The 13,878-nt window shown below is 38.5% G+C and overlaps 1 protein-coding gene and 1 pseudogene across 4 annotated transcripts in view; one reads left to right on the forward strand and one right to left on the reverse strand.

The window, feature by feature from the left end:
• Positions 1-13,878, forward strand: part of DENND4C (DENN domain containing 4C) — a 130,754-nt gene that overhangs the window by 23,375 nt on the left and 93,501 nt on the right. For all 4 annotated transcript variants that reach the window (XM_068552562.1, XM_068552564.1, XM_068552563.1 and 1 more), the window contains exon 2: positions 13,251-13,572. In XM_068552562.1, coding sequence (XP_068408663.1) covers positions 13,268-13,572 — 305 coding nt within the window. In that variant the 5' untranslated portion in view covers positions 13,251-13,267. The remainder of the gene's footprint in view (positions 1-13,250; positions 13,573-13,878) is intronic.
• Positions 1,665-1,925, reverse strand: LOC137770811 (cytochrome c oxidase subunit 6B1 pseudogene; annotated as a pseudogene).

Raw genomic sequence — 13,878 nt, forward strand, 5'->3', positions numbered from 1 at the left:
TTTGGGAAAACCTCACTTGGTTTTCTGGATGCCATATCATCCTGAATCTCGTCTGATTTATGACAGTTCCTTCTCAGTCTTGTTTTCTAGCTTCTCTTCCCTTGCCTCAAAAGTTGGAGTGCCCTAGGCTTAGGCCTTATACCTTTTCTGTGTCAGTATTTGTCACTTTTTAGGGTATCTTATTTAATTTTGTGGTTATAAGTATCATTAATTCACTATTGACTCCAGCCTTGATATCTTTATCAAACTCCACACTGTATTGGAGTGCCTTCTCTGCTTGAATGTTTTAGTAGGCATCTCAGACTTAACTTGTCCGGTACAGAATGTTGGGTTTATTTACTCAAACTTACTCTTTCCTCAGACTTTACCATCTCAATATATGGCACCACCATTCACCCTCTTGGTTAGGCCACAAACTGGACGTCATTCTTAGTTTCTCTTTTCCCTCATACCTCCAATCCATCAGTAGCAGTTTTACCTTTAAACTATATCTCAAATCTTGCCATTTCTTGTCACTCCCACTCCTTTGCCTTAATATAAGCCATTATTATCTCTCTTCTGGACTGCTGCAGTTACCTTTAACTGCACTCCCTGCTTCTGCTCTTTTCTCCCTCTACTCTGTGTATGGCAACTACTGTGATTTTTTTTTAAAGACACAGCACTGTCATCTGGAGGCTGCTAGTTGCTTCCCAGCATGTTTAGAATAAAATCTAAAGACCCTACCTAGCCTAAAAGGTCCTATATAATTTCCCCCTTCACTGACCTCATCTTTCAATAGTCCCCTAAGCTCCAGAGCCATGGCTTTCTTGTTGTTCCTCAAAGATCAAGGTATTTACTTGCCCTTAGGCTTTTATTGTTTATTTTCTTCCTGCTTAGAATGTTTTCTATTGTCGTATGATTTACTCTTTCCTATCACTTCAACCCCTGCTCAGATTTTACCTCCTTACTTCTTCAAAGAGATCTTCCTTGACTGCACTATAAAAATAAGCACTTCCGTTATCACTTTCTTTCCCTATATCTTGCTTTATTTTTATTCATAGCATGTATGCTTTCTGAAATTATTTATTTATAAGTCTCTAGTTATCTACTGATTATTTCCCAACTATAATGTTAGCTTCATAAAGACCTGACATTTGGTATTTTCATCGCTTTAATTCCTCACATTTAGAACAAGGTCTGAGACTCAGTCATAGGTTATTAATGTACCAGTAATGATTGGCAAACATAAGAGCACCTTCCTGTTAGCCACAAAACTGTAGAATACTTATGAATAATCCTAACAAACAATGTAGAAGATCTGGGTGAAGAAAATCATGAGACTTTAGTTAAAGGCTTAAAAAAAAAAAAAATGACCTAAATAAAATGGAGAGCCATACCATATGCACTTGACTGGAGAACTTAATATTGTAAAGTTGGCTGTTCTCCTTAAATAATCTGGGTTTTAGAATTGTTCCTAACAAAGATCTCAACTTTTTTCCTCCTGAAACTTGATAAGCTGGGATGAGTAAGCCTGGAAAGTTTTTTTTTTTTTTCCACTCTTCCAGTGAGTATTATTAGTTAAGCCATGATTCAGGATCCCAGGGTGGGGATCACCACGTACCCAGGTCCCCCTTCACCACCCTGAGCAGAAGGATGGAGGACAGAAGAGGAGAGGTGGAGCCAGTTCAGATCTTCCCTGGAAACATGCCTTCTGCCCAGTGGTCATCCCAGGTTGACACCCAGGCTATGGGGCAGAGAGACTTGTACACACACCAGTATCATTCACACATGGAGACATCACCTCTTTTAGCAGACATTGCCTTCTCACAGTGGTGGAAGCCTAGGTAGTTCTGCCAGCAGTTCCTGGTCTGGCTCTGGTTGGGGAAGTGGCTGTCAAAAGGAGCAGGCTGATAGTTCTTGATTTTGGAGTTGATGTCCTCTGCCATAGTGCTGACTCCTAAAGACACCCCTGAAGCCGCTGGAAGCTCAATGTGACCCTCATCAAAGATGCCAGTCAAGCCTGGAAAGTTTTTAAAAGGGTGAAGAGGGAGTTTATCTACCACATCAAAAAACATATAGAACTGTTATAATTAGCTGTGGGTGGTACTAGCTTGGAAACTGGCTAATGAAACAAAATAGAGGTTAGATTTTTTTTTAGGATTATATAGGATTTTAGTATATATGATTTTAGTATTTAGTATGTAGATAAAGGTGAGAAAAGAATTCATCAGTAAGTTAACTGTTCCATTATAAGTAGATGACATGATTATACATGCTATAGAGCATTTGTAAAGCAGTGATACCCATTAGGTATATTTGAGGTGTGTAGGGCTCTTGCAGTTAAGGATCTAGTTAACGTATGCCTTTAGGTCATCTTCTGTTTCATAAAATATTTCCCTCGCTTCTTCACGGATTCATTTTTTGATCTGATAGCGTGTTTACCTCTCTTCCTTTTAATTTGTTATTACTTCCACTGTGTATTTAGTAGTCAAATAAACTTAACAGAATTTTTAAAATAAACTGTCATTAAACGGACTCTGAATGAGAGACTGAAATGCATTAAGTATGTATGTTTTGCTGCTTTGTGATATCTATTGCAGTTCTTTTTTTTTTTTTTAATTTTCTTTATTTATTTATGGCTGTGTTGGGTCTTTGTTTCTGTGCGAGGGCTTTCTCTAGTTGCGGCAAGTGGGGGCCACTCTTCATCGCGGTGCGCGGGCCTCACTATCGCGGCCTCTCGTTGCGGAGCACAGGCTCCAGATGCGCAGGCTCAGCAATTGTGGCTCACGGGCTTGGTTGCTCCGCGGCATGTGGGATCTTCCCAGACCAGGGTTTGAACCCGTGTCCCCTGCATTGGCAGGCAGATTCTCAACCACTCTGCCACCAGGGAAGCCCCTCTTTCATTTTTGATGTTATTTGTTTGGGCCCTCTTTTTTTCTCATGATATGTCTAGCTAAATGTTTATCAATTTTGGTTATCTTTTCAAAGCATCAGCTTAGTTTCACTGATCTTTTCTATTGCTTTTTTTTTTTTTAAGTCTCTCTTTTATTTCTGCTCTGATCTTTATGATTTCTTTCCTTATACTAATTTTGGGTTTGGTTGCTCTTCTTTTCCTGGTTCCTTTAGCTATAAGTTCAGGTTGTTTTAGATTTTTCTTGTTTTCTGAGGTAGACTTGTATCGCTGTAAACTTCCCTCTTAGAACTGCTTTTGCTATGTACCATAGATTTCGGATTGTTGTATTTTCATTTTCATTTGTCTCCAGGTATTCTTTGATTCCCTCTTTGATTTCTTCAGTGACCCATTGGTGTTTTAGTACTATATTGTTTAGCCTCTACATGTTTGTGTTTTTTGCAGTTTTTTTCCTTGTAGTTGATTATTAGTCTCATAGCATTGTGTTCAGAAAAGATGCTTGATATGATTCAGCCACTCTGTCTCTTTTTTTTTTGGCGGGGGGTGGGGCACCAAAATTTTTATTAGAACAAGAACCTTCTTATTCTCTTTTAACATTAAAATCATTATAAACCAAATTAATCTCTTTTTGACCCAGAGTTGTGATGGGAATCATCAAGTTACAATATGCTTTTATGTTTCTCTGGTCCCTCTCAACCTCTGGCTGTCACTTCTCCTTTCTTGGCTATCCCTTAACAATGTATTCCAATCTCTGTTAATAGGGTCTAAAACTATCAACCTCATTGTTCTGAAGTTTAAAAGAATGCTAAGCACTAAGTTAGGCTCTCAGGAACAGACTCCGACATTTCCTCCACACCCTTTGACATAGCTCCTTCTCGTATGTCATGGGCTGAGGAACCAATGAACCTGTAAACCAAGAACATGGGTATAAAGTCCATAGGCCACGTGAGGGCCTGGATGGTAAAGTGCATGGGCTTTGTGACCACCACTGCCACCTTCTAGTCTAAGGAAGGACTGACTGAGTGAGCATTTCCAAAACTCCTGAGCTCAAGGTTCCCTGTGGGTAACTCCCATGTACCTCCATCATGACTAGGGCTGGAGGAGGGACTTCTCAATTCCCCCCGCCACACTTGGAACAGTATGAGGGATGCAGCAGAGGCTAAAGACTGAGTGATGAGCCTCAGGGAGTTGATGGGGGACAATATCAAACCAGTCTCATAGTTGGTGCCATTTGCTCTTGGGGAGGAGACGTGGGACCCAGGCAATGACAGCAGCTGGAAGGCAAAGGGCAGGCCTGGTTCTCAATAGCAGTAGTGATAAGGCTTGAAGGGGCCATCACAGGACATGGCCAGGTACTGGGCCTGCTTCTCAGTCAGCTTGGTTAGCTTCATATTCAGCTTGCCCAGGTGGGCTTTAGCCACTGCTTCATCCACCTTCTTGAGCAGGAAGTGGACCCCGACAGGGTACTTGTCTGGGGGTGTCCACAGCTCAATCTGTGCTAGCACCTGGTTGGTGAAGGAGTTGCTCATCACAAAACTTGGGTGGCCCATGGCACAGCCCAGGTTGAGCAGCTGGCCCTTGGCCAGCAGGATGATGTGGCACCCGTTCTTCAACAAGTAGCAGTCCACCTGGGGATTGATGTTCACCTTCTCCACAACATTCTCGTTCAGCCACTTGACGTCAGTCTCCACATCAGAGTGTCTGATGCAGTCTGTGTCTTTTGATTGGAGCATTTAGGCCATTTACATTTAAAGCAGTTATTGATAGGTGTGTACTTATTGCCGTGTTGTTCATTGTTTTCGTAGTTTTTTTGTTCCTTTCTTTTGCTTTCTTCCCTTGTGATTTGATGATTATGTTTAGTAGTATGTTTGGATTTCTCTCTCTTTTTGTGTATATATCCATTATAGATTTTTGGTTTTTGATTACCATGACATTTATATGTAGCAATCTGTGTTTATGTGTGTGTGTGTATGTATGTATGTGTGTGTGTATATAAATGATTATTCTAAGTTGCTGATCTCTTAATTTCAAATGCATTTTAACTGTCTTGCATTTTTGTTTCAACTCCCTCCTGACATTTCCTGTTTTTGACATCATATTTAACATCTTATTGTTTTCTGTATCACTTAACTACTTGTTGCGGATGTAGATGATTTTACTACATTTGTCTTTTAACCTTCTTACTAGCTTTATAAGTGGTTGATTTACTACCTTTATTTTATGTTTGTCTTTATCAGTGAGATTTTTCCTTTTGTAATATTTATTTTTCTAGTTGTGGCCTTTTATTTCCCACTTTAGAGAAGTCCATTTAACATTTCTTCTAAAGATGCTGGGTCCTGAGCCCTCTGGTGGATGTAGCTGGGTCCTGAGGTGGGTGGGGTGGGTGTCTTAAGACAGCTGGCCTGCAGGTTGGTAGGGCTATGTACCTGCCTGGGTAGCTGTGTGGCCTGAGGTGTCCCAGTACTGGTGCTCACAGGCTGGTGAGCTGGGCCAGGTCCCAGTGCTAATAAGTTAGGGGGAGGGGAATTCCCTCGTGGTCCAGTGGTTAGAATGCCGTGCTTCCAGTGCAGGGCGCGTGGGTTCAATCCCTGGTCAGGGAACTAGGATCCCACATACCATACAGCGTGGCCAAAAAAAAAAAAAAAGAGAAACAAAAAATGAGTTTACTTAAAGTAAAAAAAAAAAACAACTATTAATAAAAAAAAAAAATAAGTTGGAGGATTCCAAAATGACAGTTGCCAGCCCCAGTGTCCTCATGGTAGAATGAGCTCCCACAAATTTTTGCCACCAGCGTCCATGTCCTCAGGGAAAGCTCCAGTTGCCTCCTGCCTCTCCAGAGGCTTTCTAAGATCAGCAGGTGGGTCCAACCCAGGCTCCTTTCAAATTACTGCTTAGTCCCTGGTTCTTGGAATGTGTGAGATTTTGAGCACGCCCTTTAAGAGTGAAGTCTTTATTTCCTGCAGTCCTCTGGATAAGCCCCATTGGCTCTCATAGCCAAACATCATGGGGGCTCATCTTCCTGGTTGCAGAATCCCTGGGCTGGGGAGCCCGATTTGGGGCTCCTTGGGGAGGACCTCTGCAGTTGTAATTATCCTCTTGCTTGTGGGTTGCCCACCTGGTGATGTGGTTCTTTACCATATCGTGTCTCCACCCCTCTTGTTTGTTTCATTATTTCTTTATATTTTCAGTTGTAGAACATCTTTTCCACTAGTTTTCAGGTCTTATCAATAGTTGCTCTGTAAATAGTTGCAATTTTGGTGTGCCCTTGGGAAGAGGTAAGCTCAGGGTCTTCCTATTCTGTCATCTTGGTCACTTTTCTACCCAGTAGTTTTAGCATGCATTGGTAATTCTTGCTTGAATGTGAATACTGTGATGCTTGTAAAATGGTTTTTAATCATTCTTTCTGTGTTTATTAGTGTGTATTCTGTTTTGAAGAGCCTTCCTTTCCTTCCTTCACTTTCATTCATTTACTTTATAATATCAATATGGACTCAAGGCTTAAAAGAAAGTCAGTGTTTTATAATCCATTATTGTAACTCATTTTAATGCTGAAATTGTTCCCAGATTGGCCAATGGGAGGTTCATCAAGCTAGTTTCTGTGTCCTTTTGATAGGAGCCCCCATTAGTCTTTGAGCAGTGCTTTTTTTTTCTCTGCCTTGCATAAGATGTTCTAGGTGCATCCTGTGCTTTTTTTGCCCAGCCTTGGAATTGGCCATTTCTCCAAGGAGCTCTAGTATCTCATGGCTGGGAAATGTCTTTAAGAAACAGTGATATAGGTGCTGGATTTGTTTGTTGCTGGTGGGGTGACACAGCTGGTGGGTTTTCTTTTTAGCAGATAGAAGGAGGAGATACACCCACTCACACATACATATTTTACAGTTTTATTGAGCTATAATTCATACACCACGCAATTCACCCATTTAAAGTATACAATTTATTGGTTTTTAGTGTAGTCACAGATTGCTCAACTATCATCACAATCAATTTTAGAACATTTTTATTCCCTCAAAAAGAGACCCCATACCCATTAGCAGTCATTCTCCATTTCCCCCAACACCCAGGCCTAGCAGCCAACAAGTTTCTCTTTCTATAGGTTTGCCTATTCTGCACATTTCATATAAATGGAACCATACTATATGTGGTCTTTTGTGACTGACTTCTTCCACTTAGCATAATGTTTTCACGGTTCATCCATGTTGTGGCATGTATCAGTATTTACTTTCTTTTTATTGCTGAATGATAGTCCATTGTATAGATGTACTACATTTTATTTATCCCTTTATCAGTTGATGGACATTTGGGCTATTACCATTTCTTTTCTGTTATCAATAATGTTGACACATGTGTATTTAAGCATTTTTATTTTTGAATTATTTTAGGTTTACAGAAAGGTTGAAAAAATAGTACAGAGATTTCCTGTATTTTTCTATGGCTAACATTTTATATTACCGTAGTACATTTGTCAAAACTAAGACATCAACATTGTTACATTGTTGTCAACTAAAATCCAAATTTTAATTTCACTGATTTTTACATTAATAAAAATTTTTCTATTCTGTGATCCAGTTCAAGGTACCACATTGCCTTCAGTGCATATATATTTTAAAACCATGAGTTCATACTGATACCTCTAATTCCATTCTAAAACAGAGATTCTTACTTGTCTTCTCCCGTCCCTTATTTGTATCTCCCTTTTCTCATAGCAAGAGCTCTGGCCTCCTACAATTATGCAATCATGGAGTACATATATTGATAGAATAATTTCAGAATTGCTACAAATATACCAGTTTAAAAAAAAAAAAGCCTTCTAAGTAAAGGTTAAGATTTATTTTCAGTTCTTCACGTAGGTCTTTTTCCATTCCCTTCTATGTGATTACATTATCAATTTTATATACAGTTAGGTTCATTGGCTCACTTATCTTTCATGGTGAAGTTAGGTATTTAACCAGGTCAGTATTTGTTGCACACGGGCTTTTCTCTAGTTGTGGTGCGCGGGCTTCTCATTGCGGTGGCTTCTCTTGTTGCAGAGCACAGGCTCTAGGTGCGTGGGCTTCAGTAGTTGTGCCTTGCGGGCTCTAGAGCGCAGGCTCAGTAGTTTTGGCTCACAGGCTTAGTTGCTCCGCAGCATGTGGGATCTTACCCGACCAGGGCTCGAACCCATATCCCCTGCATTGGCAGGCGGATTCTTAACCACTGCGCCACCAGGGAAGTCCCTAACCAGGTCAGTATTTTTTAAATGAAATTTAGAAATTGTTGTTTTCTCGATATTTAATCTTTAGAGTGAATATAGCCTGCTTATGTGTTTTGTTTGAATTTACTAGTGTTTAAGGATTTTGAATTAGTTGCTGATATTTTAAAACTTGGAGATTTACATTAAAAATCCGGATTATTCCAATGCTCGACTCTGTACAGTCAGTGTAAAGTTGGAAAGGAACTAACTGGGCTCTCTAAGGCCTTGGCAGTCACACTTGGCACGAGAGGTAGATGACACATGTTTAGGTCACAAGAGTTCTACCCTGGAATGTTGGGGGAAAAAATCTGGATTATTTTGGCTTCCCTTGAAAAGACAAAAAGGAAATTCTGGTTTTGCCCAGTCTGTTTGGCAACAATTGGATGGATCTGAACAGTAGTGGCTGCCTGTGGTCTCTAGTTCCCACAACTCTTATATCCTGTATGACCCCTTTAAAGCATTTGTGTTTTCAGCCTTTCTTTACAGCCCTCCTTCTTTACAAAACTTTCAGTTGAGGTGCAACAGTAGAGAATTACACTGCTTTGTGTTCTTAAAAAGAAACTGATTTCATCTGAAATGACTTGCTTTTTCAATTTTGTAGCTCCATGATCCAGCCAGCATAACTGATGTTGATAATGCTTTCTAAATGGAATCACTAAGGCGCTATTTTAAATTGCTTAAATGTAGCAAATAACTTTGATAATACTCTAGTTTCTTTGTGGTTTAAACAGTGTTCATTTTTCATTCTGTATGGCTTGGAACACCAAGGAACACATAGTTTTGAACCTTTAAAAAACTCTTTTTGTTACAATGAGAGGAATTTGGTAAACTACATTTAGCCTTGTAAATTGAAGTTAATAATATTTTGTTGATATTAACAGTATTTATTTATTAAAATGTATGCCATTCTAAACAGTAAGGTGAAATGAAATTGATTCTGAAAGGTTATCTTGGCTATAGTTGGAAAATGAAGTCTAATGATATTTAACTATATATCTAAGTTTTTAATAAATATTTTAATATTTTTTAAAAGGTTTTGTTAATACAGACTCATTTTTACCAGAGATAAAGAAGGTCGTTTCGTAATGATAAGAAGGTCAGTTCATCAAAAGGACGTAGTAATTCTAAATAGTTATGCCCTTAGTAACAGAGCTTCAAAGTACATGAAGCAAAAACTGATAGAACTGAAAAGAGACATCAACAGATCTATAATTATAGTCAGAACTATAGTTTCAATACCACTCTGTTAATAATTGATTGAACAAGTGGACAAAATCTGCAAGGATATATAGATCTGAACAACACTAATAACCTTCTTGACCTCTCTCCAACAACAAAACACACATTCCGCTAAAATGCACATTGTATAATTATCAAATAGACTATATTCTTAGCCATAAAACTAATCTCAATAAACATAAAAGACTTCAAGTCATACACAGTATATCCTCTGAGCACAGTGTAATTAAGTTAGAAGTCAGTAACCGAAAGAGTCTTGGAAAATTTCCAAGTACAAAATTTGGAAACTGAAAAACATACTTTAAATAGCCCATTGGTCAAAGAAAATAAGAAAGAGAAATTTAAAAATATTTTGAACTGAATAAGAAGAAAACATACCTGAATCTGTGGGATGCCACTAAAACATTATTTGGGGGGGGTGCATTTTAGCTCTAAATACCTACATTAGGAAAGAAGAAAGATCTCAAATCAATGGCCTCCACTTCCACCGTAGGAAACTAGAAGAAGAAGAGCAAATTAAAGTCTACATAGGGACTTCCCTGGTGGTCCAGTGTTTAAGACTCCGGGCTCCCAATGCAGGGGGCCTGGGTTGCATCCCTGGTCAGGGAATTAGATCCCGCATGCTGCAACTAAGAGCCCGCATGCCACAACGAAGATCCCACATGTGGCAACAAAGATCCCATGTGCACACAACTAAGACCCAGCACAGGCAAATAAATAAATAAGTATTTTTAAAAAATAAAGTCTACATAAACAGAGGAAAGGAAGTAATAAAGTTCAAAGTAGAAATCAATGAAATAGAAAAGCAATAGAAAAAAACCCGTGAAACTGAAAGCTGGTTCTTAGAGAAGATCAATAAAATTGACAGTTTTCTAGCCAGACTGATCAGGATAAAAAGAGAGAAGACATAGACTTACTGATATCAAGAATGAGAAATGTGACATCACTACATAATCTACAGATACTAAAAGGGTAATAAGGGAATATTATGAAGAATTTTATACAGTAAATTACACAACTTAGATGAAATGGACAAATTCCTTGCCATAGACTCAATGTGTATGCCCTGCCCCAATTCTTACGTTAAAACGTTATCCCCGTTGTGATGGTATTTGGAGGTAGGGCTTTGGGAGGTGCTTTGGTCATGTGGATGAAACCCTCATGAATGGTATTAGTGTCTTTCTGAAAGAGACTCCAGGAAGACCCCTTGTTCCTTTCCACCCTGTGAAGTTACAGTGAAAAGACAGCCTTCTATGAACTAGGAAGCCAGCCATCACTAGACACTGAATGTGCCAGTGCCTTGATCTTGGACTTCCCAGCCTCAAGAAATAAATTTTTTGTTGTTTATAAGCCACCCAACCTATGGTATAGCAGCCTGAATGGACTAAGACCTTCACAAACTATGAAAGTTTACTCAAGAAGAAATACATAATCTGAATTGCCCTATGTGTTAAAGGAAATGAATTTATAGTTTAAAACCTACCCTCAAAGAAAACTCTAGACCCAGATAATTTCACAGGTGAATTCTATCAAACATTTAAGGAAGAAATAATAACAACAATTCTATACAAACTCTTCCTGAAAATTGAAGAGGGGGAAAGTCTTCCTGACTCATTCTGTGAGACTGACAATACCTTGATGTGAAAACCAGATAAAGGCATTACAAGAGGAAAAAACCAAAAAAACCCAAAAACTATAGACAAGTATCCCTCATTAACATATATAAAATTACAAACAAAATTTTAGTGAACAGAATCCAAGAATGTATGAAAAGGATAATGTATGCATGGAAAATAAGCACATGAAAAGGTGGTCAACATTACTAGTTATTAGAAAGATACAAATTAAAACTATAGCTAAGTATCACTGTAGACATAGTAGAGTCTAGTTTAAATTAAAACGACTGACCTTATAGATTGTTGGAGAGGATGCAGAACAGCGGCACTCTGATATACTGACGATAGGAATGTAAAACGGTATACTCACTCTAGAAAACTATTTGGCACTTTTTTAGAATTGCATATGCCTACCAGGTGATCTAGCCATTCCATCTTAGAATTTACCCAAGGTAAATGAAAGCATACGTGCACACGGCTTGTACATGGGTATTCATGATAGCTTTATAATAGCCCCAAACTGAAAATAACCTATACGTTTATTAACATGGGTGAATGGATAAACATTTTGTAGTATATTCAACAGTGGAATATTACTCAGCAATAAAAACGAATGAACTATTGATATAAACAGTAACATGCATGAATCTCAGAATAATTACAATGAGTGAAAGGAGCCGGACAAAAAAGAATATACTGTATGATGTCATTTATATCAATTCTAGAAACTAATCTATAGTGACAGAAAGCAGGTCACTCCTTGCCTGGGGAGGGAGGGATGATGAAGGGGTACAAGAATATTTTGGATGTTGATGGATGTGTTCACTATCTTGATTGTGATATGGTTTCACAGGTGTATGCATTTGTGAAAACTTACCAAACTGTACACTTTAAAATATGTGCATTTTATTGTATGTAAATTATACCTCAGTAAAGTTTTTTAAAAAGCACATAAAATCCATAGAAATATTTAAAATTCCAGGGACTTCCCTGGTGGTCCAGTGGGTAAGACGCTGTGTTCCCAATGCAGGGGGCCCGGGTTCGATCTCTGGTCGGGGAACTAGATCCTGCGTGCATGCCACAACTAAGCGCCCGCATGCTGCAACTAAAGATCCCGCATGCCACAACTAAGACCTGGTGCAGCCTAAATAAGTAAATAAATAAATAAATATTTAAAGAAAATAAAATTTCAAAAGCTTAATTTTATTTTTAGAGGTATTGAGTTTAAAGATAATAGAAATCTTGACTCAGTGTTCATATTCTCTAGGTTTCTACCATGTATTACCTAAGTCTCTTAATAGGTATTTTGTATAACTTTGTCTTCCTTGGTTATGGTTTTTTATGCTCTGTCTGGTATCTATATATGAAATAGTTAATGACCCCTAAACTTACTTAGTTTACACGGTGTTTACATAAAGTTTTTTAACTTTAGAGACAGACTCCTGATTGGATTAAGAGACTGGTTTAATTATGTTTATTACTAGTACCTTTATCTTTTCTGTTAGACTTTGAATAATTCATGATGAACTCATTTCGTTTGTTTAAATGTGAAGTTCGCTCTAGGAATTCTGTAACTCAAAAGAGAATGACTTTTAAAAAATAGTATGAATGTTGTTCACTATGTGCATTTTGCTGAAAGGAAAGCACCGTAGCCCACTTCTCATAGTTTGATTATCCTTAACAGGGCCTTAGGCACATAATAGGATCATAGTTGAATTACAAATGAATCGATGCCATAAACTTGTACTTCATACGAGGTAAAAGCTGACAAGATGATATCAAAACAAGCTTCTTGGGTTTCCCTGGTGGCACAGTGGTTAAGAATCCGCCTGCCAATGCAGGAGACACGGGTTTGAGCCTTGGTCTGGAAAGATCCCACGTGCCGCAGAGCAACTAAGCCTGTGTGCCACAACTACTGAGCCTGCGCTGTAGAGCCTGTGAGCCACAAGTGCTGAGCCCACGTGCCACAACTACTGAAGCCCACCGCAATGAGAAGCCTGTGCACTGCAACGAAGAGTAGCCCCGGCTCGCCACAACTAGAGAAAGCCCGTGCGCAGCAATGAAGACCCAACGTGGCCATAAATAAATAAATTTATTTATTTTTTAAAAAAAACAAAAATACAGTCTTCTTCTACAGAATAACAATTTGATTATAAATCCAACTGGGAAGTGTGCCTGTTAATCACTTGTTAACTCAGGAGTATTTTAGTTTAGTGAGTTAGGATAAAGCATTTTATTTAATTGATGTCTTTTTTTTTTTCTTCCTCTCTTCTAGGATATATAGAAGCAGCCATGATAGAAGACAAAGGGCCAAGAGTGACTGACTACTTTGTTGTGGCAGGTCTCACTGATACATCTACTCTTTTGGATCAAGAAATAAATCGTTTAGATACTAAGTCTACTGGACCTAAAGCTCCAATTACAGACATTGCAGTTATTAACAAATCAGCTGGGGAAACAGTACCTGAGGGTTACACCTGTGTTGAAGCCACTCCGTCAGCTCTCCAGGCAAACTTGAACTATGGAAGTCTGAAAAGCCCAGAACTGTTCCTCTGTTATAAGAGAGGGAGAGATAAACCACCCCTTACTGACATTGGGTACGGTGACTTATTTTCTTTTGCTATAGTGAAGCGAATAAAATTTATTTAAGGTTCATGGCAATAGAAATTCAAAATCCTTGATAGTTATATTATTTGTTACTTCAAAATCAAGTATAGTGAGATATTATGTATCTCTGTCCGTCCTTACTGAATTTCTCTGTATAGGATTGAGTCATTAGATTATTTCCTTTCAAAAGTATATTGAAATGAAGGCGTTAGAGCCTGAAATGTGATTTCATTTCTGTTTGTACGTATCAGATAAGCTTATTAATTAAACATAAAAGAACAAAAAGCTATAATAAA

The sequence above is a fragment of the Eschrichtius robustus genome, chromosome 10 (assembly GCF_028021215.1).
Source record: "Eschrichtius robustus isolate mEscRob2 chromosome 10, mEscRob2.pri, whole genome shotgun sequence".
Classification (NCBI taxonomy): domain Eukaryota; kingdom Metazoa; phylum Chordata; class Mammalia; order Artiodactyla; family Eschrichtiidae; genus Eschrichtius; species Eschrichtius robustus.